Source organism: Hypanus sabinus, chromosome 16 (genome assembly GCF_030144855.1).
Source record: "Hypanus sabinus isolate sHypSab1 chromosome 16, sHypSab1.hap1, whole genome shotgun sequence".
Lineage (NCBI taxonomy): Eukaryota > Metazoa > Chordata > Chondrichthyes > Myliobatiformes > Dasyatidae > Hypanus > Hypanus sabinus.
The window spans coordinates 24,806,465-24,834,130 of record NC_082721.1 but is presented as its reverse complement, the minus strand read 5'-3'; the positions used below and the strand labels follow the sequence as shown (position 1 = coordinate 24,834,130).

Genomic DNA, 27,666 nt, shown 5'->3' with positions numbered 1-27,666 from the left:
GGAGGAACAAATGGAAAAGTGAATCTTTTTCATGTTCTGATGAAGGAACATGAGCTTGAAATGTTAACTTTCTCCTCCGGCAGATGCTATCCGATTAGTTTTTGCCGGCGTTTCCTGTTTTATTTCAGACACTCAAAGAACAGAGAAAATTAATGTAATACCAACAGTGCTAGTTATGGGGGTGGCAAACCTATGGCGTGCATGCCCGAGATGGCATGTGCAAAATTTTAGTTGCCACACAGAATGCAGCGTCGACCTTAATTCTTTGAACCCCACCTACTATTACAAATTATTTTTCAATTGTCTTTTTAATAGATTAATATTAATTTTGAACAGTTTTGTTTAATTTTGAAATCCTTCCTGGCATTTTTCCCTGCAAGCGGTCCAAGTGTTACACACCTGCCCATTCACCTCCGCCCCCAAATCCATTCAAAGCTCCAAACAGTACTTCCAGATCAGGCAACACTTCACTGTGAATCTGCTGGTATCATCTGTTGTGTCCAGTGCTCCCAATGCAGCCTCCTCCACATTGGTGAGACCCGTCATAAATTAGCGAAATGTTTTGTTTTACCTTTATTGATGGTAAAACAATGTAAAGAAGCAACAAGACTCATCCTTTTTCCTTAAGGAAGTCCATAAATATCGTTACTCATTAATTAATGATCAAATCTGCTCAAAATTAACGTGAGAGAATTTTTATAGAAGATTTTTTTCCAATTTGGGCACAGACTCTCAAAAAGGTTCACCACCCTTGGACTTGAACATAAAATAAAAAACAATATTGTCCCTAATCCACTATTCAAAACAATCACAGAGGTCCTTTATTTCAAATCCGCCTTCCTGCACAATCCATATACATAGATTACCTGGGGAGAGCAAATTTTTTAAATCAATATTATTCTTGAATATACTCAAATATTAAGCATCTACAACAATCTGGCATAGAGAGTGCCAAGGATGTACAACCTTCTGAAAATAATTCTTGGTCCTAAATAATTTACCTTTTAAAAGACCATCAGACATAGGAGCAGAATTCAGCCATTAGGCCCATCGAGTCTGCTCTGCCATTCAATCATGGCTGATCCATTTTTTGCCCCCCTCAGCCTCTTCTCCCTGTAGCCTTTGATGCCATGTCCAATTAAGGCTTGGCCTTAAATACATCCAACAATCTGGCCTCCACAGCTGCCTGTGGAATAAAATAAGACCATAAGACATAGGAACAGAATTAGGCCATTTGGCCCATTGAGTCAGCTTAAAATGAGTGTCTTCCTTTTAGTTCAGGACTCTCCAGACTGAAGAAACAACCACTTAGAATCTACTCTGTCTCTCCCAGAATCACATGTGTTTATTTGAGCTCTCCTCTTTTCAAACCTTATAAGTGTAGGCCATGCCACCCAATGTTCCCTCCCATCACCTTGTCCCAAATATTAAAATAATGAATGTCTGCTGCTCTCCCTCCAAGGCAAGTATATCAAAGAGCCATAGAGAAGTACAGCACAGAAACAGGCCCCTTGGCCCAACTAGTCCAAGCAAAAAACCACTTAAACTGCCTACTTCCAAAGACCGGCACCTGGAACATAGTGCTCCATATCCCTACTATCCATGTACCTATTTAAACATCTCTTAACTTTGAAATTGAGCTCACATGAAGCACTTGTGCTGGCAGCTCCTTCCACACTCTCACAACCCTCTGAGTGAAGAGGTTTCCCCTCGTGTTCCCCTTAACCTCTCATTCCTTTGGTACAGAGGCCAAAACTGCATAAAGTACTTCAGGTATAGTCTCACTCTATCTTAAAGTAACAATGCTTTAAGATACTCATTGAACAACTTCTCCTTCAATTCCAGATCAGGTTTGTATCTATGGAAGCCCATGAAGGCCCAGGCTATGTGAACTATTGGTTACTCCTAATTGGGTCTCTAATGAAGCATATTTGACCTGCAATGTTAACTGTTTTTTTTTCCCCTTTCTCTAGATTTTTGTCTGAGTGTTTCCAGCATTTCCTGTGTTTGCTTTTTCATATTTCCTGTATCTGCAATCTTTTTTTAATTTCTAGTTAATCAAATTGTGTAGTGTAGAGCAAAGTTTTGGATCATGAGACTCAAGCGTGCGACACCTCTGCATGTGAAGCAGACTGGGAATGATGTGGATCATAGTGCAAAGCATGTTTCATGCTTCTTTTGCTATTTGAAAATGTACATTCGTTGCAAAGAAAGCAGGCCCAAATAGAAAGAAATAGAACCTACTGAACATGTATTCAATTTACAAACACAAGAAAATATGCAGATGCTGGAGATTCAAAGCAACACATACAAAGTGCTGGAGGAACTCAGCAGGCTGGGCAGCATCTGTGGAAGAGGGTAAACATTCAGTCTTTCAGGCCGAGACCCTTCTTATGGAAAAGAGTAAACAGTCGACATTTCAAGCTGAGACCCTTCTTACAGAGAAAAGTACAGTCGACATTTCAGGCCGAGACCTTCCTTACAGAAAAGAGTAAACAGTCAACGTTTCAGGTAGAGACCCCTGTATATTTACGTTAGGTTTGGCTGAAGTATCCGTAACAGAGGACATAAATAGGAGCAGCCCAGATTAAATAATGGATGGGAATTCCATTTACTATTCCGGTGAAACTTTATCTTTTTCTGGTGGAGGGTGTTGATGTTTATCCCTGGGCATTCCAGTGTACCCTGTGTCGGCCCATTGCACCAACTGCAGGCTCAGCTGTAGAATCATGCAATTGTTTTCAGGTCTGCCCTGAATCTTCACACCATTACTTCCAGCAGAGATTTCAGTCAACAAGCAGCACTTTAAGAACTCCAGCTACAGCAAGAGATCACACTTTTTGCTCTCCTGCTCATGCTGTCATTGGCATTACACACATTTAATCTGTATGAGATTATGAATCACTCTGATTGCACGTACAAATACCTTTCATGTCTGACTGCTGAAAATTGTCATCCTCTGTGGATCTGTATGATCTCACATAAGTATTTTACCACAGGTGAACCAGAATTTTTAGGCCATAGATTTTATGGAATCAAATGGCGATGGAATTTCAGTAGATATCAAACATGATGTCCCTTCAGAAATAGAAGTCGGACATTCTGTCCCTTATGCTGGCTGGTGGCGTAGTGGCATCAGCGCTGGACTTTGGGGTGAGAGGTCCCGAGTTCGAATCCGGCCGGCTCCCTTGCACACTCTCCACCTGTACCTGTGAGTTAGCAACTCGGCCTCATAAAAAAAAACTGGAGAGGGATGGGCTCCACCAGGTTTCAGATCCCTAAGACACACCCTATGATGAGCACAGCAAAACAATGGTGCCCCGACGACTCCATCAGGAGTTAAGGGCACAACAACAACAACAATTCTGTCCCTTGCGCCGTCTTTGCCACAACACCACCAGCCAGCGTAAGGGACAGAATGTCCGACGTCTATTTCTGAAGGGACATCATGTTTGATATCGACTAAAATAACATCTGGCTGATTATTTACACCTCAGGCACGAGGAAATCTGCAGATGCTGGAAATTCAAGCAACACACACAAAATATGTGTTATTTGCACCTCAGCTTCACTTTGCTTCACCAATCCCTTGTTCCCTTTATATCCAAACATCACTCCATTTCCATCTTAGTCATAGACATCAAATCAGCCCCTACATCCCTTGTGGGTACAGAATTCTGAAGCTTCACTTACTTTTAGACAGTGACCTCCCCCCCCCCCCCCCCCGTAAACATTATTCCTGCGTCAAACCTCGAAAGAAATTTGTACATTTCCGTGATATCATTCCCCATCCTTTTAAACTCAGGAGGGTGTAGGACTAGGTAGCTTAATCTCTTCTCATAAAATAAATTCACCACTCCCCCATCCTAAGAATCGGTTTGACAAAGTGGGGGGGGAGCTGAGTTTCCTTCAGTTAATCCTCTTTCTAACATTCTTGTTTCTTGTCTTTCATATTAGAAAATGATGAAAGCACTTTGCAGCCAGTGAAGTCCTTGTTCGAAATACTGTATAGCAACTATTATAACACAAGGAAATGCTGCAGCTAATTTATCCTCAACAATATGATAATGCGTTAAGACAATAGTAATGCATTGGACCAGTAATCAGAAGCTGGGGTTAATGATGCTGCAACATGTTTGAATCCTACCACTGCAGCTGGGGAATTTAAATTAAATTAATCTGGAATAAAAGCTAGTATCAGTGATACTATTACCACAAGACTGGCTTGAGGTGGGAAAAGTGCTATTCTTATCTGTTCTGGCCTCCATTAACTCCTAACCCAGATCAATATTGTTGTCTCCTCCTGCTCCCTGAAATGATCTAGCAAGCCAATCACTTTTATCAAACTTACAGCACAAATAATGATAATAATACTGATTGACCAACCAGCATCAACCTTAGTCCAAGGCTCAAGCCCACTTTGATGCTGCAATGTTCTCGTGGCCATCTGGAGATGCGTCAATGTTTAAAGAGCTGACCCAGGAAGTATAGTTACAAGCACCTGATATAGTTCGACTCACAGAATCATATGCTCCAATATCACAGGCCGTGGTTCTGACTGCACTCTCCATGTCGAATGGAATCAAATCAAAGAAGTATCAGGAAATCTGTTGGACCCACCTACTGCCATCTTTCAATTGATAAATCAGTATTGTTCCATTTTGAATATTGTTTGGGAATACACTAACAGAATATGTTTACTACTACTACTACATTGACTCAGGCCTCGGGGGCTGGCATCAGGCATGATGACGGACTCTCCACTCCTCCCTCTCCCTCATCAGTGTGCTCAGTTCATCTACAGTAGCTGCGCCGCTATCTTCTAGGAGCGTGTTGACCATAGTCTTGGGAGGGTGCTCAGGGTTCATCCTCCCATGCTTGGGCTCCCATGTAATGACTAGGCTGGCAGGTAGCTCAGGGTGGCATAGACAGTGCCCCGCTAGTTGCAGTCTTCTCGCCTCGATTTTAGTAGTGAGCATCGGTAGGTCGTCATAGAGCTCGACATTCGTCATGTGCTGTTGCCAACTCATGTCAAGCACCATCCAGAGCATTCGTGTACAGCAACCATCTAGTGACTTTCGCATGGTCTTGGTGAGTGTCCACGTCGCGCATCCGTACGTGAGAATGGACTCTATGACTTTATGAAGATCCTCTTTTTGAGCCCGCTGGTCAGGACCAGAATATGTTTAAGTGTTTATCATTAAGTGGGATTATCTGAGTTCTAAGGGATAACACTGTGAAGATGGGTAACAGCACGAGAAATACGCCAACAATCTACTTGTTGCAGAAGTATTTTCCTATGACTGCACTGGTAGTAGAGACACTTTTACTGTGAAGTCCAGTCTTCACAGAGTGAGCACCTCCATCAAGCTGTGTGGCATTTCCATCAGGGGAAATGCCACAAACACAAGATAAATCTGGAAAGACAAAATTGGGCGTCCATGACACGCTGTGAACCATCACCAGATTAGATGCTGTAGCAATATAACGCTGTGCCTTAGCATAAATCTCCTTCTATCTTTACATCAAGCCATAGGACCAACTCCGGTTCAGAGACGAGTGCCGGGAACAGCAGCAGCGTACCTGAATAGACTCACAGACCTAATGAAACTACTTAGTTGTAAGCAGGGAAAACAACAAGCAATGCACAGAACACCACAACTCACTTGCCCACCCCCCCCCAGCAAACAAATAAAACTACTTCTCCGCAATCTGCCGTGTTTGGTCATGAATGATAGTGGAGCATCTAAAAGATTGACTGGAGAGGAACAGCCAAGAACATCACCGTTCTCAACGATCATGGGATGAGAGCCAAAGACAAGGTTAAGGCTTTTGGCACCCTTTTCAGCCTGAGGTGTTGAGTACATGATCTATCCTTCTGAGATCTTCACCATCAGACAAACTAATCTTAAGCCAACTTGATTCACTCTACATGACTTCAAACTCTGGTTTAGAGAACCAGATACAGTTAGAGAGCAGGACATGCCAACAGCAGCTGTGACATTCTTCAGACCTACAATAGCTGCATCTCTGAATAAACTCCTGCATACAGCAACACCTCTGACATCTGCCCAACAATGTATATATTATGTATTGTATTTAAACAGAAGGGTAACACCATACTGACTAACTACTCAGCTCACTGTCAATTATCAGCAAAATGCTGGAGGGAATGTCATTAATGAACAACTCAAGATGATTGCTCCTAGGACATGGCTTTGAGGAGCTTCAGGGGCAGAAGCAATTAAACTCCAACAAACAAACCATCCAGCTTTCCACTGGGTATGGCTTCAGCCAGTGTGGAGCTTGTCCTTGACTTCCATTTCTGTCAATTGTATGAAGACTCCTTGATGCCACAGCCTAATGCTAAGTAGATGACAAAGCCAGTTACTCTTACAACCCCGGAATTTAGGATTTTTGTCCAAATTTATACCAAGATTTTATTAAATCCTTGCAGAACCCAAACTAGGCATTCGGATTATCGGTGAGTACTATTCCTCACCATAATTCCCTTCATCATGCTTTCAGTAAGTTACCACATAAAAGGCTATTGCACAAGGTAAAAGGTTTCAACATTCTGGTATTTTATTGATATGGATAGAACTTCGGCTAATTAACACAAGATAGGATCAGGATCAATGGGTAATTTTCATGTTGGCAAGCTGTAACTAATGGGAAGGCACAGTAATCAGTACTGGGACCTCAGTTATTAAAGGTGAAGTATATTATAGCCATATTTGCTGAAAGTACCCAAATAGTTGGAAAAACAAATTATGAAGAGGGCTCAAAAGTACTAGTAAAGGGATATGGATAGGTTATGTAAAAGAGCAAAATATTGCAGATGAAGCATTATGCGCAGAAAAGTGAGCTTAACACTTTGGTAGAAAGAAAAGAAAAGTGAAATATTACTGACAGGAAGAGTGACTGCAGAATGCTTGTGTAGAGGATTAGGGATGTCCTTAGAACAGAATCATAAAACAGCATGGAAACAGGTCCTTTGGCCCAGCCAGCCCATGCCAACCACAGCATCCCAATTGTCTTTATTCAACCTAAACCCTCTAAACCCTTTCTCTATATGTACCTATCCAGATGCCTTTTAAATTTTGCAGTTGTACCCACCTTGACCACTTCCTCTGGCAGCTCATCCCAGATACTCACTACTCTCTGTGTAAAGAAGTTAAGATTCATGTCTCTTTTAAACCTTTCCCCTATTGTATTATACCTGTGCCTTCTAGTTTTGGACTTCCCAGTCCTTGAGAGAAGACTGGCTGTCCACCTTGTCCAGACCCCTCATGATTCTATTAACTTCCATGAAGTCACTCTTCATTCTCCTACACTCCAAGGAATAAAGATCCAGCATGGTCAACCCCACCCTATAAGTCAGGCCCTCTAGTCCAGGCAGTATCCTCGTAAAACTCTACTTCTCCCTTTTCAGCCTGACAACGTCTTTCCTATAACAAGGTGAACAAAACTGTACACAGTGCTCCAAGTGCAGCTTCACCAATGACTTTGAGGCCCCTTCCATTGGCCAGGGTCAACGATGGATGTTGAGTCGTAGCTATTTACATGACCAGCAAGCCAGGGCAGCATGATACTGGAGAGCAAGCTGTTGCCTATGCAGCAGGCTGCACCGCCCCCACACACATCTGATGGATCCAAAGGAACAGCAGAGTCCAATATAATTTGGTTCCAGCAGTGTTGCGGGAGTGGCCAGTCAGTGTTGAACTCAACAACCTTAGGGACTCCAGCTTCAGATTTTTCCCCAGAGTTTACTCCTGAAGCCTACCCCATGGTGTAGCTTTAAGGCAGCGAAGGTTTGAGTTCAGAGTAGTACTAACTATGTTAGGAAATTGTAAGCCATTCTTACCAATGACGTGCCCAATTGAATATAATGTCTCAACTCCTAAACTTGATGCTCTGACTGATGAAGGTCAACATTCTAAATGCCTTCTTCACCATCTACTTGTGAGGCCACTTGTAGTGACCGTGCACTTGTACTTCAATGTCCCTTTGTTCCACAACACTCATCCATAATCTGCAATTGATTGTTTAAGTCTTAGCTTGGTTTGACTGTCCAAAATGCATCACAGCACACTTCCCTAAATTGAAATCCATCTGCCATTCATCGGCCCATCTTCCTAACTGATAAAAATCTCTTTGAAATTCATTGTGATCTGCTTCATTATCAGCAACAGAGGATCATTAACAAACATGCATGTTCATTCGTATCCAAATTATTTACAAAAATAGTGAATAACAGACGACCCAACACTAACCCCTAGGATACCCCCATAGTTACAGGCCTCCAGTCAGAGGACATTTGATCTTCAACCATTACCTTCTGCTTCCAATCATTGAGTTCTTGTACACATGAAACACAGGAGGTTAGCTTGCAATTACAGCAGGTAATTAGGAAGGTGAATTGAATTGTTGGCCTTTTTGGAAGGGGGCAGAAATGAAATATAGCAAAGTCTTTCTGCAGCTGTTTAGAGTGCAGATACTGACATCTGGAGCAATACAGAAGATACTGGTCCCACTGAATTGCTCCAACGCCTTGTGTGTTATTTATTGAATTGCAGATCAGGCTCAAGGGGACAAATGGCCTTGTCCCGGACTTTTGCTGACCCTACATAATGATTAATTCCATTTGCAATTTTTTCAGATAACGAGGCAGTCCACACACACACAGAAAGACCTTGACAACATTTAGGTGACAAAGAAAGTTCAAGCCACACTTCCTTCCATCATCGATGCAATGCACATTGAATGTGCCTCATCTATAAAATGTACATAGCAGTTCATTCCAACCTCCAAGATGACCACAACTTTGTCTTAGGGTTTGGAGGCTTGCGTGCCTCAAAGACCCAGAGAGCTATGTTGGCTAGAATCAGGGCTTTATGCTTTAGCTTTTGGTAGGGTCACCCATGCCAAACAGTTCAAAAGGTAGAGGCCAGACTAACAGTGGTCCACCAGTCCTCCAGATCTAGGGATACAGCGCAGGACTAGTAAAACAAAATGGTTATGGAAACAGCAACAAAGATTCCCTCTATATCTGAGTCCTGAGATTGCACCTGGGACTTGCATGACTGACAGTAGTGAAAACCAAGATGATGAAGGAAGCCCTGAACACCGTCAGAGATGGAGGACCTTCATTGCTGCCCTAGGCACCAGTGGCATAATGAGCAGAAAGGAGTAAGTATGTCATTCATTCTGAATACCTCCCTTATTTTTAGCCTCTGGATAAGTAAAGGCAGTAGACACGGGAATGCAATCACGTCCCAGTTCCTCTTTACATGATGTATCATTGTGACACATAAATACATTGGCATACCTGTGTCATCGCTGGGTCCACATTCTTCTTCAGAGCATTGCTTTAGTGCTCAACAGTCGTTTAAGAAGGTAGACAAATAAAAATGGACTAAATACTGGTCTTATCAGTAATCCTATAAATAAGTATTTAAAAAAACTCACCCATTCTGATACACACTTACACAAACACTGACACACGATTTATTTTAAGATAATTGGCAGAAGATTCAGCGGGAAGATGAGAATTTTTATCAAGCTGTGAAGTGTTGTGTTCTGGAATGAAAGCAGACTTTTCAAAAGGGATTGGATAAATAGTTGCAGGAGAGAAATTGGTAAAGAGCTTGGTGAAATGAAACCTAATGCTTCTTTCAAAGAGTGGCTTGTATTGGCAGCTTCCATGTATACAATCACTGAGGCAACAATGGTATAATGATGCTGGCAGAAATATCAAATATTGCAGATGTGGGAATTTGAAATTAAAGGACAATATTTTGGAAATACTGTCTAAGTTACTGGGGATGTATAGAATATATCATAGACTCTTAAGGAAGCAAGATAGGAACCATCACAGGCTCTAATTATCATTTTCTTACCTTCTTTGGCAGTAGCTTGGTGCTGGAATCTGAAAGATGACCTATGAAGTGCTGTTCAATAGAAAGAGAGAACAGGCTAGGTGAAGCATCAGCAGCTAGTGAAGCTAATGCCGATGCTGGGCAATGCCCAAATCAATTAGAGGGACAAGTTAATCAAGAACAGTAGCAAAGACTTGTTGAGTCTGACTAACTGTTCTGAGGAGACATTAAGGAGTTCAATGAGCTCACACACTTGATGCAGTCTGCCTTGACTTTAACTCGATCGATTAATTAAAATGCCATAGATCCAGAAGAAAGTGGGCAATTGGATCCAGAATCGCTCAGAGGAAGAAAGCAAAAGGTAAGAGCCAACAAGTTTTAGTGACCAGAGTGCTGTTTGCAATGGAGTTCTGCCAGGTCTCTGTTTTTGTAGTACACTTTCATGATTTGTAATAAGTGTTGAGGGTGCTGACTCCACAATAGGCACCGTGGTTGAGAATGAGAAACACTTCTGTACTGCAAAACACTGTCAGTGGACAAAGTGGGAGATTTAATTTAGTCCAGGGAAGTGTGCAATCAATGTATTTGGGGAGGGCAGACCTTTCTATACGTGATATCCAGTGGGGTATTAAGAAGAGCAGTGGAACAGAAAGATGTCAGCATATAACTGTAGGTATACACAGGTCTTAGAAGTAGCAGGACTGACAATTAAGGTGATTAAGAAGGTTCACAAGATACTTGTTTTCATTGGCTGAGGTATTAGAACATCTGGGCTCACCCCAACTTCCCATTGCCTTAACCGTGAAAGAGTTTCTCTTGTCCTTACCTACCACCCCATCAGCCTCCACATCCAACACAACTTACACCATCTCCGAAAGATCCTACCTTCAATATATTTTTGCCTTGTTCCCCCCCCCACTTTCTGTAGGGATCACCCCCTCTGTGATTCCCTTGTCCATTTGTCCCTTCCCACTAACCTCCTTCCTGGCTCTTATCCCTGCAAGCGGCCAAAGTACTACACCTGCCCATGCACCTCCTCCCGCACCTCCATTCAGGCCCCAAACCGTCCGTACAGGCGAAGCAGCACTTCCCCTGTGAATCTGCTGGGGTCATCCGTTGTGTCCAATTGCTCCTGATGAGGCCTCCTCTGCATCAGTAAGACCTGCTGTAAATTGGGGGATTGCTCATCAAGTACCTCTGCTCCATCCACCAAAAGCCGAGCTTCTCGGTGGCCAAGCTTTGAATTCCAGTTCCCATTCCCATTCCAACATTTTGGTCCATGGCCCCCTCTGTGCCAAGATGAGGCCACCCTCAGGGTGGAGGCACAACACCTTATTTTCAATCTAGGTACCCTCCAACCTGATGGCATGAATATGAATTTCTCCTTCTGGTTAAAATAAATTCCTTCCCCCTCCCCTTGTCTTCTAATCCCCACTCTTGTCTCTTACCTCTTCTCACCTGCCTATCACCTTCCCTTGGCTCCCCTCCTCCTTCCCTTTCTCCTATGGTCTGCTCTCCTCTCCAATCCCTCATCGTACTCACCCACCTGGCTTCACCTATCACTTTCTAGCTGTCCTCCTTCCCCTTCCCCACCTTCTTATCCTGACGGATGAAGGGTCTCGGCCTGGAACATTGACTGTTTATTCACTTCCATAGATGCTGCCTGACCTGCTGAGTTCCTCCAGCATTTTGATTGTGTTGCTTAGAATAGAAGTGGTGTGAGGCCATGCTAGAACTGAACTTCAAAGAAAACTATGAATTTGTTCACATGTGTAGGGTTCAGTACCCTTCTGTTTCCAGGATACTGGAATGATATGATAACACCAAACCAGGGCAGAGATGATTTGTGGGTGTTGCCAGGACTGAAGAATTATAGTTATGAGGAGAGTCTGCCTAGAATGGGGTAACATTCTATGGAAAGTAGTTTAATATATAATTCAGGTGAATGTTGTTATGAAAGTACTAGTTAGGCAGACAGGAAGGAGCTATTTCCCTTGGCAGAGAGGTCAATAATAAGATCAGACATGTGGTAGTGATCAGGTGTATTGGACTGAACTGATGTCTGATTATGAGCAGATGTGTTGGATTGAGTTGAAGTGTGATTGTGTACAGATGTGTGGAAGGTTTGTATGGCTCCTGCATGACCGCAAGTCCAGGAGCCAAGGCATTGGTCTATCTGGTGCTTAATTGGCAAGCCTTTCCAAAACTAGTAGCAGCACAGCCTCCTGCCACCTAATTTTCCTCGACGATTAACTCATTTAGTCCCCTAACAAAGGCTTTAAGTACATGTGCATCTATTAAAAAATAAATATTTTTTAAAAATCTTCCAGCAACTTAGAAACGTAGAAACATAGAAAATAGGTGCAGGAGTAGGCCATTTGGCCCTTCGAGCCTGCACCGCCATTCAGTATGATCATGGCTGATCATCCAACTCAGAATCCTGTACCTGCTTTCTCTCCATACCCCCGATCCCTTTAGCCACAAGGGCCATATCTAACTTTCTCTTAAATATAGTCAATGAACCGGCCTCAACTTGGTTTTTTTTGCTACAGATCCCTGCATCTGCAGTTCCTTGCGTCCCTGTGTGCATGTATTAATTCTGAATACACTAAAAGTATATTAGTTAAAAGTTAAGAGAGTTGATTTTTGCAAAGTTAAAGCACTGCTAGTGTATTCCCCAGCAACCATTATTCTAACTAGGAGATGGAGTGGATAAGGTCCTAACTGTTCAGTACTCGGCCAGCAGGTGGTAGTACTGCTCCTTCAAAGTACAGTTGTCCTTGCTACATCAACGGATCTGGGGTTGAGAGGGTGAGCAACTTTAAGTTCCTCGGCATCCACATCACCGAGGATCTCGTGCTCTGTACACATCAGCTGTGGTGAGAAACAGTTGACGGTTGAAGAACTTTGGTGTGGGCCCCCAAATCCTAAGAACTTTCTACAGGAGCACAATTGAGAGCATCCTGACTGTCTGCATCACTGTCTGGTATGGGAGCTGTACTTCACTCAATCGCAGGACTCTGCAGACAGCCCAGCACATCTGTAGATGTGAACTTCCCACTATTCAGGACATTTACAAGGACAGGTGTATAAAAAGGGCCTGAAGGATCATTGGGTACACGAGTCATCCCAACCACAAACTGTTCCAGCTAGGATTTTAAATTTATAGATAGTTGTAGAACCGATTATACTGACTGGGCAAATTAGTTTGAAGGATGGAGGAGTTCAAAACTACAGCAACAGGCATTTTTGGGATCATTCAGAATACGCGGAATAGATGGACAGTATTCCAACAAGAAAGAAAAATTCCATATGTAGGACACATCATCTGTAGTTCACCAAAGTGGTTAGAGATAGTATCCAACTTCAAAAGCTAGCAAGAACAGATGACAGGACAAAATGTCGGACAGAATGTTAATAATAAAGACTGCCAATGTGTGCATCGAGCCGGACAAACGGCTACTTCTCACATACATTTATTATGGGCAAGGACATTGTAGCCGGAAGGGACAGTGAAATTGTAGAACTAATTGCCATTGAAAAGAATTCTGTTGGATCTTTTAATGGGCTTACAGATGGATAAGACCCCAGGGCCCGATGAGATGTATTCAGGTTGCAAAGACAGGTGAGGGAGGAGGTTCCTGGGGCACTGATAGAAATATTAGTATTTGGTTGGGCCACAGAAGAAATGCCAGCTCGCAGGAGGTTGGCAAATGTTTTCTTCTAGGAAGGGCAACAGGCATCTGCCGAGTAATTATATGCCAGTGAGTCTAATATCAATAGACTTTTTGAGAGAGGGCGGTAATCTGCATTCGGATTGATCAAGAACAGCGTGGTTTATCGGATAGTATTTTTCAAGGGCGTAGCTAAACTGTCAATGAATGTAGAGCAGTGGATGTAGCAGATAAGGACTTCTGTAAGGCATCTGGCATCTGCACAGGACACTGTCTGGCCCATAAGGTAATAAGGTTTAAGATAAGGGATAGAAAGTATAGAGGGGATTTAGGAAGAAAATTTTCACACGAGTGGTTGATGTGGAACTCACTGCCGGAGGGGTTGGTGGAGGTAGGTGCTCTTATTTAAGAGATATTCAGATGAGTGCTTGAAATTCCATAGCATAGGACACAATTGGCCACGTGCTGGGGAAAGGTCTGCACATAATTAGGAGGCTAAATTTCCTTCTGCTGTACTGGCTGACTCTGTAACTCTAATGAGCAAAGGGTTAACCAGAAAGGGAAAAATTGGAGTACTGTACAATATAAAGATAGCTAGAAATATATATAAAAAGAGATTTTGATAGATATCTTGAAAGGAGGAGTTAACAAAGTAAGTGTTCGTCCAATTTAAAGTGGCTCTCAGACATTAATAATAGAAAAGAAAGAAATAGCAGCTAAATTAAAATCAGTCTTTTGCATCACTTTTCATTGTGGGGGATAAAAGCAACACTCCAGAAAAAGCTGCAAAACTGGAATTCAAAGGGAGGGGCAATCTTGGAAGAATTGTCACTTTGCCAGTTTTTGGAACTGTAGAATGATAGACTTCATTCACAAGTCTTCAGAGAAATGGGATTGTGAGATTGTTAAGGCCTTGGCTTTAATTTACTAAAATTCCCTAGGTTGGGGGAAGGTTTCTGAAGACTAGAAAATAGAAAATGTAGCCCCCTTATTCAAACAGGGGTGAAGCAGAAAGCACGAAACTACAGGCCAGTTAGCCTCACATCTGCCACGAAGAAAGTGTTTGAAACTATTATTAAAGACATTATAGCAGGGCTAGTGGAAAAAAAATCAAGATAATTAGGCAATGTCAACAAGACTTTGCTAAAGGGAAATCACCTTATTCCAATTTATTGGAGATCTTTGAAGAAATAACAATCACTGTGGATAAAGGGCAACTGGTAAATGTACTGTTCTCAGATTTTCAGAAGCATTTGCTAAGATGTTAACACAGAGAATCAAATTTCATGGTGTAGGAGGTGACGTTGGAATGGAGAGAAGATTGACTGACCGGCAGAAATTGGAGAGTACTCATAAATGTGTGTTCTGGCTGTCAGGGTGCCATGAAAGGTGTGGTCTATGGGATTGGTGCCGGGGCCTCAATCTTTTATAATTATATCAATGACTTGGCTAAGGATATTATTCCTTAATTTACTGACAACGTAAAGTCAGGAAGGAAAGTAAATTGTGAAGAAGGTCAGAGGACTTGTATATGTCCTGGACAAAGAAGAATGCAGGTAAATCATTGCTGGCACTACCCACCCAATAAACTGCCTTTTCCAGATACTCCCTTTGCAAAGCTCCATAGAACAAAAGGTTTCTTCTCCCGGCCAGTTCATCTGATTAACCATTCTAGTTAGGCTTCTGTACCACCCCCATTCCCTCACCAATCTATTACCTCAGCCACTGCACTATAAACACTTCAAAGCACTTTTTAAAGATGCAGTAGACATTGCAAATATATGCTAATACTGCTGTATTTAAGGACACTTTATTCCATTTCTGTGTGTCTAACATTATTTTCTGGATTTTTTTATTTCTTATAATTATTGAGTGCTGTTTTGTTGTTGCATTTAGTGCCAAAGCACCACAGCAAATACCTAATATCTGTAAGATGTATATGGTGAATAAAATTGTTCCTTGACCCTAAATAGGGAGAGATTAAGTGAGTGGGCAGATAACAGCCACAACACCTTCCTTTGTGTTATTAATCCTGCGGAGAATTTGCCCACGATTAAGCTTTTATTTTCCAGATTTTGGATAGTTAAGTTAAAGTCTGTCCCGAGCCTTATAGGCTCATCAGGCTGGTGCTTATGCCGTTTTCTGTGATGTGAAGTGACTGAGAGTATGAGACTACCCCCCGGATAGGATGCTGGTCTATCGCGAGTTTAACCCCCAGCATTTTGCTGGTACCCATTTTCAGCTGGAGCAATGTGTGGTTAAGTGCCTTGCTCAAGGATACGACATGCCACCTCGCTGGGGCTCGAACTCACAACCTTCAGATCGCTAGTCCAATGCCTTAACCACTTGGCCACGCACCACCAGATTTGGATAAGGACTGTAATAAGATCTGGAGCTGAGTGGTCCTGACAGATCATGAGTGAGAAAATGCAGTTTGATAAGACAGTCAACAGTGTTGTCTAGCGTGTTGATGATGATTGAGAATGGGCTTGTGAGACGGTAATAAGTGGGATTGATTCTGCCCTTCAGGACATATCTAAACAATTATCCATATGCCACTGTTCCATCTGTATTTCAACAATTTGGCCAGAGCTGTGTACAATTTTGAAGGATTTCTCTGGTACTAGAGCTAGGATGTTGTGTTAAATAGCTTTTGCTGCATCTTGGCCTCTTAGGTATTTCTTGATGTCTTGTGGAGTGTTGATGTCAGTTGGTCTAAAGATTGATTATCTGATGATGTGAACCTCAGGAGGTCACGATGGATCTTTCACTCAACAGTTGGATAAGTTTGGTTGCAAACACTTCAATCTTGTCTTTTACATGCCTGCGCTGGGTCGACCATGGCAGAAAATGGAACAGCTTCGAAGCCACTTGTTGCCATTAATTCTTTTATTATCCACCACTCTTTAGAGGATTGTAAACTGCAACTGGATCTGTTGTCTGGAGCTCATTTTAGCTCTATCCATTCTTATTAACAGAAGTATCGAGTCAAGATTACTGTCATTTATCTATCTACATGTATACCATCAAATGCGACAACGTTTCTCCAAACCAGGGTATAAAGCACTGTAGTAAACATAGCACACTTGTAACACACAATAATTAATGAAAGTAAGGGAAAAATCTACTGATGAATCACAAATAAATAAACAAAATAAAGTGCATAAATTAAGTATTCTAGATTAACCAGTAACACTTCAAATGCAATGCAGCAGGGAGTTCAGAAGCCTAATGGCCTGAGGGAAGAAACTGTTTTTCATCCTGACCGTTCTTGTTTTTATGGATCAGAGTCTCCTGCCTGAAAGTCAGATTCTGGATGGACGGGTGGGATCCTTAATAATAATAAGGGCCCTGCTCACACAGTGCTGATCAATGTCTCCGATGGATGGTCAGAAGACCCCTATGATCCTCTTAGCCGTTCTCACGGTCCTTTGTAGGTATGCTCCCATACCAGATGGAGATGCGACTTGTCAGGATGCTCTCAGTGGTATGTGTGGCGTAGTATGTATGTTTGTAATCCTGATTGGCAATAGCTATGTTTGGTAATGTTTCTGGTCAACTCCACTAGCACCTTCATTCAACTAGGGTTGGTCCCTGGGCTTGATGGCACAAAGATAAAGATAAGTATGGCCAGTCCTCTGTCTCCAGTCCACCCTCCCTCTTTTTCGCCTTTTCTGATTGCTTTCCGTGTCCACCATGATGCAGAGAAGGAAGCATCATTTCTTCTGGTTGTTCAGAAGTGTTGATCTCAGCATTGAACAGACTGACTGAACTCTAAGGCCAATGAGATCGAAGGTTTACAGCCTCGTCCTAAATTGTCATTCCCTATCCTGAAAATATGCCACACCAGACTGAGGAGCCTCTTCACCCCTACCCTGTCAAATCCTGTGGAGATTGCCCACCTGTTTCCAAAACACTAGTGATTAAAAAGCAGTTTTACTCAGTCCCTGTTCAAAAGACCAAGTTCTCACCTTAGGAATTAATGTTATGAATCTATACTGCACTTCTTTTCCTCTAAGGCAAGTTTGTCTTCCTTAGACGGAAAAACCAAAATTCACACAGTATTCTGATCTGGATCTAGTCTTAACAAAGCTCTTTACAGGCTCCTCTCCTGAATGCCAGCCAATCTCTTTGCAATAAAGGCAACAACTCTCTTGCTTGTTTACTTTCTGTGACCTTTGAAGCATTACACCAAGACCTGCCTATACACCAGTAATGGCAGAGTGAGGGATATGCTGGGCTAGAGAAGTTACAGGTTGTGGTGGGATGCTATTCTGCTGCTGCTGATGGATCACGATGCCCCGTAGATGCTCAGTTTTCGAGCTGCTAGTTTTGCCTCTGTTTGAATCCCCTGTGTCCCCATGCTGGTACGTGGGGCAGTTCTCAAACTCTATAACTCTCACACAAGCACATGTTGAAACCTGCACTGAGTGTCAAGATATAACCGGGGTTTGGAGGTAGGGATGTGGTTGCTATTGGTAACTGTGATTTCAGTATGATTCACTTTTGTTTAGGAATTCAGAACTAGTAATGGAGAGCATTTATCGCCTGCTTTGCTGAACATGTTCCCAGCTGTCTGATGCAGTTAAGGATCTGACTGCAAACTTCATTTATTGAACATCTGATTAATGCCAAAAATTGTACTCATTTGATGTAACGTTTGGTGAGGGGGAAATTCATCTGGTGACTTTTATTTTATTATTTCCTGCGAATGTACCTTGCATGAGACCTTTAATGAAATTCGATGAGCATCCTTTCAACTCCAGAAGGAGTTGAACAAGTAATTGTCTCGATATACTGTAAACAGGCAGTAAGAAAGGTTTGGCAACTTGGAAGCGGATCAGAGTACAGGGGCTCTGAAGGTTCAGAGAGGTTTGTAAACTTGAAAGAATTTGCACGGGTACATAATGTACCATTCTTTCCAACTTGCTGGCTACACAGTAACACGGTACTGAGAGATTATTCATTGAAAATTAGGGGGAATAATTTTGCACAGAGGGTTATCACAAAGTGGAAAAGGATAAAGATTAATGATTAGGATTATTTATCATATGAACATCAAAACATGCAACAAAATGCGTCATTTGCAACAGCAACCAACACAGTCCAACAATGTGCTGTGCCGCTGTGCTTCCAGTGCCAACACAGCAGGCCCACGGTTTACTAACCCCTACTAACCTGTAAGGCAGTATTGTAACAGTGAGTCCCTGTCAGAGATGTTGACAGAAGAGTCTAACACAAGCAACACACACACAGAGCAGGAGGAACTCAGCAGGCCAGGCAGCATCTATGGAAAAGAGTGAACAGTCCAGATTTTGGATCAAAAACCCTTCGGCAGGCTGCCTGGCGTGCTGAGTTCCTCCAGCATTTTGTGTGTGTTCTGGATTCCCAGCATCTGCAGATTTTCTCTCGTTTATGATTGGAGAACGCAAGATTTAGCTGCTTTTTCAGGTGGTTATAAAATATCTCATGGTGCCATTTTGGGGAATCAAACTTGCATAAAGCTTTGGCAATTAGGAATAGGAAAAGGGCATTTAACCCCTTGAGAATTGTTATTCAGTAAGTTCAAGCTGATCCAAATTTCCTCCAGTCCATTTTTCCATGCTATCTGTATAATCCTTGATTTCTTACTAATTAAAAATATATCTCAGATTTGAATAGATTCAAAGAGTTGGCTTCCATAGCTTTCTGGGGTAAGGAATTCCAAAAGACTGCAGCTCGATAGGGTGCACTGATGTTGTCGTTCCTCTCCGCACTGTGTGGTGCATCGGGCAGCAACCTTGCCATTTCTTCTGTTTTTTATGAGGCCAAGTCGCTAGATCGACGCTCAACCCAGCACAGATGGAAAATTGGCCGGATTCAAACCCAGGATCACTCGCCTCGAAGTCCGGGGCGGGTGCCACTACACCATCGGCTGGCTATATGGTGCCTTAGTATCACACAAAAATAATTGACCTACCCTCTCACTTACTGCTTATGGGAGCTTGCCGTGTCTATGCCAAACAGCAATTATTCTTTAGGAATGATCCTTTGAATATAAAACATATTGGGGATTTCAAGAGGAACTTCAAAATTAAACTTACATCCTTGCACACTGCCATTCCAGCGAAGATAAATGAAACTGCTTTCAACAGCCATATTGCAATGTGCCTGAATGTTTCATGCACTGAACGGTTTTCCAGAATGTACTGGCGGATGTGCTGCTAATCTTGATCAAAGAACAGGCCTTTTGACACACCACTTTGTGCTGGACTAATTCAATCAAATGAAGGCAGGAGGATGTTAGCCAATAGTTCAGAATGTTCCCGTCATGATCACCTATCTCAAAACAGTCCAGCCTTTCAAACATGCATGCCTTGCAGCAGTACTCTTAAAAGAGATTTGATTTCAGATGAAGGCAATTGCAGTGCAGTGGTAAAAAAAAGTGAGATAAAAGACGTGTTTTACATTTGGTGTTCTATAGCTGTAACTGTGACAGAAAATGACTATGTCAGCTGTTTGAAAGCCAGCCACCAATTCCTGACAGCTTAAAGTATGCAGACCAAATAAGCACCTATGCAAGGACTCAAATTGTATAAATTTGGAGACTCAGTCATAGTGACCATTGTTGAAACGTGGTGTCATGATAGGTGGGGTTGGAAGATAGATGTACCAGGCTTTGGGTTCTGCAGAAAAGAAATGGAACAGGGCTGAGGACGGAGAGTAGATTTGTGATCAAGGATTAAAGCGCTTTAGAGGCAAGAAAGGATGTAATCAAAAGTAAGCAGGCAATGGAAGCATTCAGAGTAAAATTATGTAATATAAAATAATTTAAAGTTCCAGTGGGAATTGTACATTGGCTTCAAGTAGCATCTGGTTGAATGGGTACGTACAGACCTTAGACAAGCATGTAGCACAGAAAGTGATTTCCCGGGGGATCTTAATTTAATTCATTTTTAGAAGATTCTGAGTTCTTGCAGCTTGTTGGTTTCATTAACGCTTATGTTTTATTAAGTTCACGCCAACTCTGGAGTGTGGTGAGCTCTAGGAAACAGAGTGACGGCAGTGGCACAGCTAGTAGAGCCGCTTTCTCACAACACCAAAGACCCAGGTTCAGGCCTAGCTTGAGGTGCTATCTGTGTGGAGTTCGCACGTTCCCCTTGCGTTTGCATGGACGCTTCGGTTGCCTCCCACGTGCCAAAGACATGTAGGTTGGTTGGTTAACGGGCCACCTCGAGTGTGGGAGAGTGGTGGGAATGGAGACTGCAAGATGGGACTAGAGAGGGTGAATGTAAATAGTTGCTTGATGGTTGGCATGAACTCAGTGGGCTAAGGGACCAGTTTCTATGCTGTAAAGCTTTCCATCCCTGTGTCTATCATTTATATGGCAAATTCAGTTAACATCCTAACAGTGTGAGTGTATTTATTTAAGAGCAATGATAACAATTGTGTTCTTTTTGATGCTTGATAACAAAACATGAGACAGCTCTGACAATTGGGTGAAGCTGATTTCGCTGTGAAACTATCCGTGGGAAATCTTCAGAAAAGTATTTAGTGAGGTGCAGGGCTAGTTTATATCCCTAAGGGGTGTGGTTGAATTTTGGTAAAAATAAAAAGAATTGACTATCTAAAAAGATAAGGGCCAATATAAAAATGAAAGAAAAAGCACGAAGAAAGACAAAGTTTTGTGTAGTTCCTTGAGGAAAAGGGAGATATAAAGAACAGAAAGGCAACAAACCAAATAGTGAGAGCTGTAAGTAAGTAAGTAAGTGGGTAAAATTTATTCCCGAAGTACACGTGTGTTATCATATATTACCCCGAGATCCATTTTCTTGCAGGTATTCATGGGGGTAAAGGAAATACAATAGAATTTATTGAAAACTATGCATATACAAAGACTAACAAGCAAGCAATGTGCAAAAGAAGCACAGCTGAAAGTTTTCAACAGAAACTTGCAACAGATGTCCAAGTAAACACAAAATAGTTTATATTAGAAAAGGTTTCATAGCAAGGAGAAATGGTTAATACAGCATATGAAAATGGGAAAAATAGTGAATGGTTTCTTTTTTACAAGTATTCATGGTGCAGGACGAGCTTGTCATTTGGTAAAATGAAAGCAAGCATGGATTAGTGAAGGGCCAATTTTACCTTCATTACAGAAATGAACCTTTTGAGGACGGTCTAAAACAAAGAAGAGAGGTAAATCAGCTGAAGTAGCTTATATCCACTGACAAAGAGTTAGATAAAATCATTTTAATAATTTAAGTTTCACAGAGACAGCTGAAGGAATTGAAGGCAGTTTCTTGAATTAGTCAGGTACAAGATATAGAGAAGGGGTGTTTGATTTGGTAAAATATGACACCATGCAAGCAGCTATGTTGGAGTGATGTTTTACTGACCTAGGTTGGGATAGAAAGCCACGGGTATGAATCTGACAATGACATAAGCATATTTTTGGCAATGTAGAAAGTAGCATTAAAACAGAGTGAAGTGAATAGACTAAACAATGACAAAAGGCATGGCAAATGTGAGATTCAAAGAGCCTTGGGAGTCATGCATAGATCATTAAATTACTAAGTTACTTCAGGAGTGAAGGGCAATGTGGTAGAAATTTGGAACTCTCTTATCAAAATGACAGTCAATACTCAGCTGACTGCCAATTATAAATTTCCATTCTGCGTTTTTGCTCTGCACAGATATGCAGGTACGTAGAGTTGTGGTCTTGTCACATGGAGAACAAACACAAACAGCTGAAGGATCTTCCTGTCCATATGGTTCAGTAATGCAAAATGACCTCATGCACGGCCAGACAGTGCAGCGGATTCCATTCCCCCTTTTCTTCCTTCCTCCCACACTATGAAATGGGTCGCTCATTTGGAACTCTCACATGTCGGAGTCGATAGGTCTGTGATTTCACTCACGGAGGCCGATGTGAGAGCATCCATCAGGAGGGTGAACCCTCAGAAGGCAACCTGCCCAGATGGGGCACTTGACTGAGTTCTAAAGACCTGTGCTGATCAGCGGGCTGGAGTGTTCACCGATATCTTCAACCTCTTGCTTTGGCAGTCCGAGGTACCTAACTGCTTCAGGCAGGTTTCAATTATACCATTGCCTAAGAAGAATGTGGTAACCTGCCTCAATGATGGTCATCCAGCAGCACTTGCACCCACTGCGATGAAGTGCTTTGAGAGGTTCTGCTGAAACACATCAACTCCTGCCTGAGAAGTGACATGGATCCACTCCAATTTGCCTACCGTCACAACAGGTCCCCAGCAGATGCCATTTCATCGGCTCTTCGCTCAACCCAGGAACGTCTGGACAGCAAAGGTGCATACATCAGGATGCTCTTCGATGACTACAGCTTGGCATTCAATACTATCATCCCATCAAAAGCTTCAAGACCTTTACCTCGACACTTCCTTGTGCAATTGGATCCTTGATTTCCTCATATTCAGATCCCAGTCAGTTTGGATTGGCAGCAACATCTCCTCCACAAACTCCATCAGTACAGGTGCACCACAGGCTGTGTGCTTCGCCTCCTCTTCTACTCGCTTTGTACTTACGACCGTGAGGTTAAGCACAGCTCCATGTTTCCTTTGGCCAAAATAAAGGTGGTGACAAATCAGCATATAGGAGGAAGATTAAAACTCTGGTCAAGCGGTGCCAGAATGACAACTTCTTGCTTAATGTCCATAAGACCACTGGAATCCTCATCAGGGGATCAGAGGTGGAGAGGGTCAGTAACTTTAATTTCCTCGATGTTATCATTTCAGAGGACCTGTCCTGGCTCCAGCGCGTAAACACAATAGTGCCTCCACTTAGAATTTTGCCAAGATTCAGCATGACATCTAAATCTTTGACAAAATTCTACAGCTGTGTGGTGGAAAGTATATTGACTCTGCACTACAGCCTGGAATGGAAACACCGATGCCCTTGAACAGAAAATCCTACAAGAAGTAGTGGATAGGGCCCAGTCCCTCATGGGTAAAGCCCTGTCCACCGTAGAACACATCTATACAGATGTCGCCAGAAAGCGGCATCTATTGTCAAATACCCCCACCGTCCAGGCCATGTTCGCTTCTCACTGTTGCTATCAGGAAGAAGAAACAGGAACCTTGGCACGAGAGAGAGAGAGAGAGAGAGAGAAAGAGAGACTTGGATCTCCAGCATCTGCAGATTCTCTCTTGCTTGTCCCTGTAAAGAATTTCAGTACAGAACAGGCATTTGAGCTAGTCATTTGGGAGTAAGGGGCAGAGAACATCTAAAAGTTCCTCTCCTAGAGCCTGCAGATACTAAGGACCAAATGAAACTTTCAAAACTGAGATCAATGGACTTTTTTTGGATATCAAACCACACAGGAGCAGAGGATCTCTCTACCATCAAATTGATTGGTGATTTAGGACTGAGGAGACACGAGACTTTGGATTTGCATTTATATATCTTATCCACATAAAAAGTATATCCTAATTTGTTTCACTGTCAATCTTTCTTGCAGTAATGCAGAGAATTTGTTCATAGCAACACTGTACAAGTGCTCAGCAGCTGACAGGTTTGAATCCTGATGGTTGCTGTTGCCAAGGAACAATCACTCCAAACTTATTAGGCATTTAAGGGGCAAATGATCTTTAACACCAGTGAATGTAAAGTTTATACTGTGAACAAGTATATTACTGCACCCTAGTAAGTACAACAAAGCATTTCAGAAAATAAGAATTGTAATGCCCTGGATCATATTTTTACTGTTATGCTGTATGTATTTCATTTTGGCAGTTCTGTGAGAGCAGCTTGCTCCAGTCTCAGCTTGTTTGGGTTAATGTTGAAGATAAGGGATGAGGAAAAATGTATGCCATCCAATTAGGATGGTTGAACTAAGGGGAAGTTTCTCCGCTGAGGGACACTAAGGTTGATCTTGGGCTTTTGTTTGTCAGGAGATGAAGAGAGACGATGCTGGGGAGAATCGGTCGTAGCATACAATCCGGTGGAAGACCCGTTTGTTCGCGATGGATTGCGAGTGACTTTCGGAAGGTGGTGAGGGCTTTCACGTTGACCGAGGGCCCAGCGCGTGAGTGACAGAGTTGTTCATGATGAGCTCCAACTTGTGCCTGTTTGATTGTGTAATTAGAATGGACCCTTTTCTTTTTGTTACCCTTTACTAACGCTTTAGTTAAGATTCATAAATATAATTCCTTTAATCATATGCAGTGTATTGTCTGTTATTTCGTGGCACTAATTTGTAACTGGGAAGCGAATTACACGGCACCCACACAAACCGAGGTTTGGGGTGGGAGAGCGCCTCAGTCTCATGAGTTTGGTGGGGCTGGAGTTTGTTTTCCCCAGACTTATGCAGCCAAGGAGACCGGGGGATTTCAGAATCTTGAACAGAGCAGAGTGATGAACACAATTATTCAAAGCATCACCTATGTCAGCAAAGCAAGTAAAAATTGTAACAAAGCATTGTTTTTAATTTTCAGTGTAAAACTGGAAACTTATGTTACACATATAAAATCCTAGTCAGTCTGTGCTGTAGTACACACACAGTTCTGGTCTCATTTGACTGGAGAACTGGAAAAAAAACAGAAGAATAATGTGAGAACCAAGAGCTATCTAGTAAAACCAGGACTTTTCTTTAAATGAAATTATAAGTGGGAGTGGGGAGAGAATAACCCATGTGTGAGCATATCAGGGTTCAACAACTACAAGTCAGGTACTCTCTTTATTTGGAGATCGGTTAAATTGTCGAATTTGCCATCACGGGAGGTGGATGATTTTGAAAAGAAAATGTGAAACTAAGTAGACCAGTATATGAGAGGGAAGGGAATAGAAAAAAATGCTGGAATTGGAATTGCTTTATTGTTGTCACATGTACCAAACTACAGTAAAAAGTTTGTCTTCAGACTGTTACAGATCAAACCTTTACACGGTGTATTGAGGTAGTCCATGGTAAAGCAATACCATAATACAGAATAAAGTGTATCAGCTACCGAGAAGTGCAGTGTAGGTAAACAGTAAGGTGGAAGATCATAACAAGGTAGATTGTGATGTCAAGAGTCCATTCTCCCAGACTACTTTGATAGTTTTATAAGAGAAGGGTGGAAGCTGTCTTTGAACCTGGTGGTACAAGCTTCTGTAACTTCTGCCCAGTCGAAGAGGAGAGGAGTGAGAACGTCCGGGGTGAGCAGGTGTCCGGGTCACTAGTGAACTCAAGTGCAGGATCCACAGGGATTTTGGCAATTCAAACAAAACAAAGAGGTTTATTACAGAAATTAACCAGCAGAACTAACAAGAGCTCAGGCAAACTGTACGGAATCTTGAAGAATTGAAGTCACTCATGATGCACAGAGGAACGCGGTCAGCATTTCACTGGACAAGGATCCACACAACTGAGCATAAAGGGATTGGAATGCCTCCCTGAAATAGACCCTGGAGCAGGCAGAACTCAGGACCAGTCGGACAGCCTGGTGTCCAGACAAAGCAGTAACTCCCAAAGGCATTGAAAATCCTGTGCTAATTCAATCACCCCAAATTGAATAAAAGTAATAAATACAAACAGAACTTAACAATTGCCATGATCACCTGTAAGACAAAGTGAAAAACCAGAGCAAGTCCAAAGACAAACAATTGGACATAAAAGGTAAACAATCCAAGGAAAACTGCAAACCCACAAGTTGACACCAAGAAAATGTAATCCACATACTAACTAAAAAAAAAACTTTTCCGTTTTCTTGAAAACCAACCCCTGATTGTGACAGTAGGATCTTTGACTATGCCAGTTGCTTTACTAAGGCAGCAAGAAGTATAGACAGACTCCATGAAAGGGGGGCTAGTTTCTCCAATGTGCTGAGCTGTGTCTACAGCTCTCTGCAGTCACATTCAGAGTGGTTTTTAAACCAGGCTGTAATGCGTTCAGATAGGATGCTTTCTACAGTGCATCAATTAAAATTTGGTAAAGGTCAATGGGACAAGACGATTTTCTTTAGCCTCCCGAGGTGGTAGGGGTATTAATGAGCATTTGTGGTTACACATGGTTGGACCAGGCCAAGCTATTGGTGACGTACACTCTCAGGAACTTGAAGCTCTCAACCTCAACTCTATTGAAGCTTGTGTACTGCCCCCTCCCTTCCCGAAGTCAATGACCATCCCTTTCGTTTTGTTGACGTAGAGGGAAGGCTTGTTGTCATGACATCCTGTCACTAAGCTCTCTATCTCCTCCAGGTACTCTGACTCATCGTTATTAGACCAGAGTCTGGCCACTCAGCCATGAATATACAGGGAGTAGAGTAGGGGCTGAGGACGTACCTCGTGGGGCATCAGTACTTGGAATGATTATTGCGGAGATGTTGCTGCCTATCTTTATTGATTGTGGTCTATTGGCCAGTGGCAGAGGGAGGTGTTGACCCACAGGGTCTGGAGTTTGTTGATGAGTTTGCTTGAAGTTATAGTGTTTAATGATGAGCTGTAGTCTAGATACAATAGTCTAACTTAGACATCTGTACTATCCAGATGTTCCAGAGATGAATATTGGCCAGGAGATGGTGTCCACCATAGACCTGCTTTGGCCGTAGGGTGTGCGTTGAGCTTGCCTAGAAGGCAGGAATTAATACATGTCATGATGTGCTTCTTGAAGCACTCCATGATGGTAATGTCAAAGCCACTGGGTGGTAGTCATTAAGGCAGGTTTTCTTGTTTTTCCTCGCTACTGGGATGGCAGTAGTAGTCTCAAAGCAGGTGGGAACCGCAGAATGAAGTAGGGAGAGGCTAAAGATGTCTTCAAGTACCCCCACTGGCTGATCTGCAGAGGATCTAAGGACACGGTCAGTGATACCACCTGGGCCAGCCGCTTTCGCAGATTCACTCTGCAGACAGCGCGGGAGATGATAGAAGTCTGGAATGAGGTAAATGGAATAGGAGGAACCCATTCAGAGTATAACCACCATATCAGAATAAAAAATAAAAATAAACTGTAGATGTAAATCTGAAATAAAATGAGAACATATGAGATATACAATGGGTCAAAGAAAGAAACAGAGTTAACATTTCAGGATGTGACCCATACCAGCTCAGACTGGTTGAACTGAATAATCTAGATCTTAGATCTTACTGTATCTTATTCTAATGTGATGTTATAGGATATT

At 42.4% G+C, this 27,666-nt stretch overlaps 1 protein-coding gene across 3 annotated transcripts in view; it reads left to right on the top strand.

Annotated features, from left to right (window-relative positions):
- Nucleotides 1-473: 473 nt before the first annotated feature.
- The window catches only part of comp (cartilage oligomeric matrix protein), a 90,075-nt gene continuing 62,882 nt past the window's right edge, over nucleotides 474-27,666 (top strand). Inside the window, exons 1-2 of one of the 3 annotated variants that reach the window (XM_059991307.1) lie at nucleotides 474-2,511; nucleotides 24,463-24,596. In XM_059991307.1, coding sequence (XP_059847290.1) covers nucleotides 24,479-24,596 — 118 coding nt within the window. In that variant the 5' untranslated portion in view covers nucleotides 474-2,511; nucleotides 24,463-24,478. Of the gene's footprint in view, nucleotides 2,512-13,799; nucleotides 13,947-24,462; nucleotides 24,597-27,666 lie in introns of those variants that run through there. The other 2 variants (XM_059991308.1, XM_059991310.1) reach the window with 2 other exon arrangements.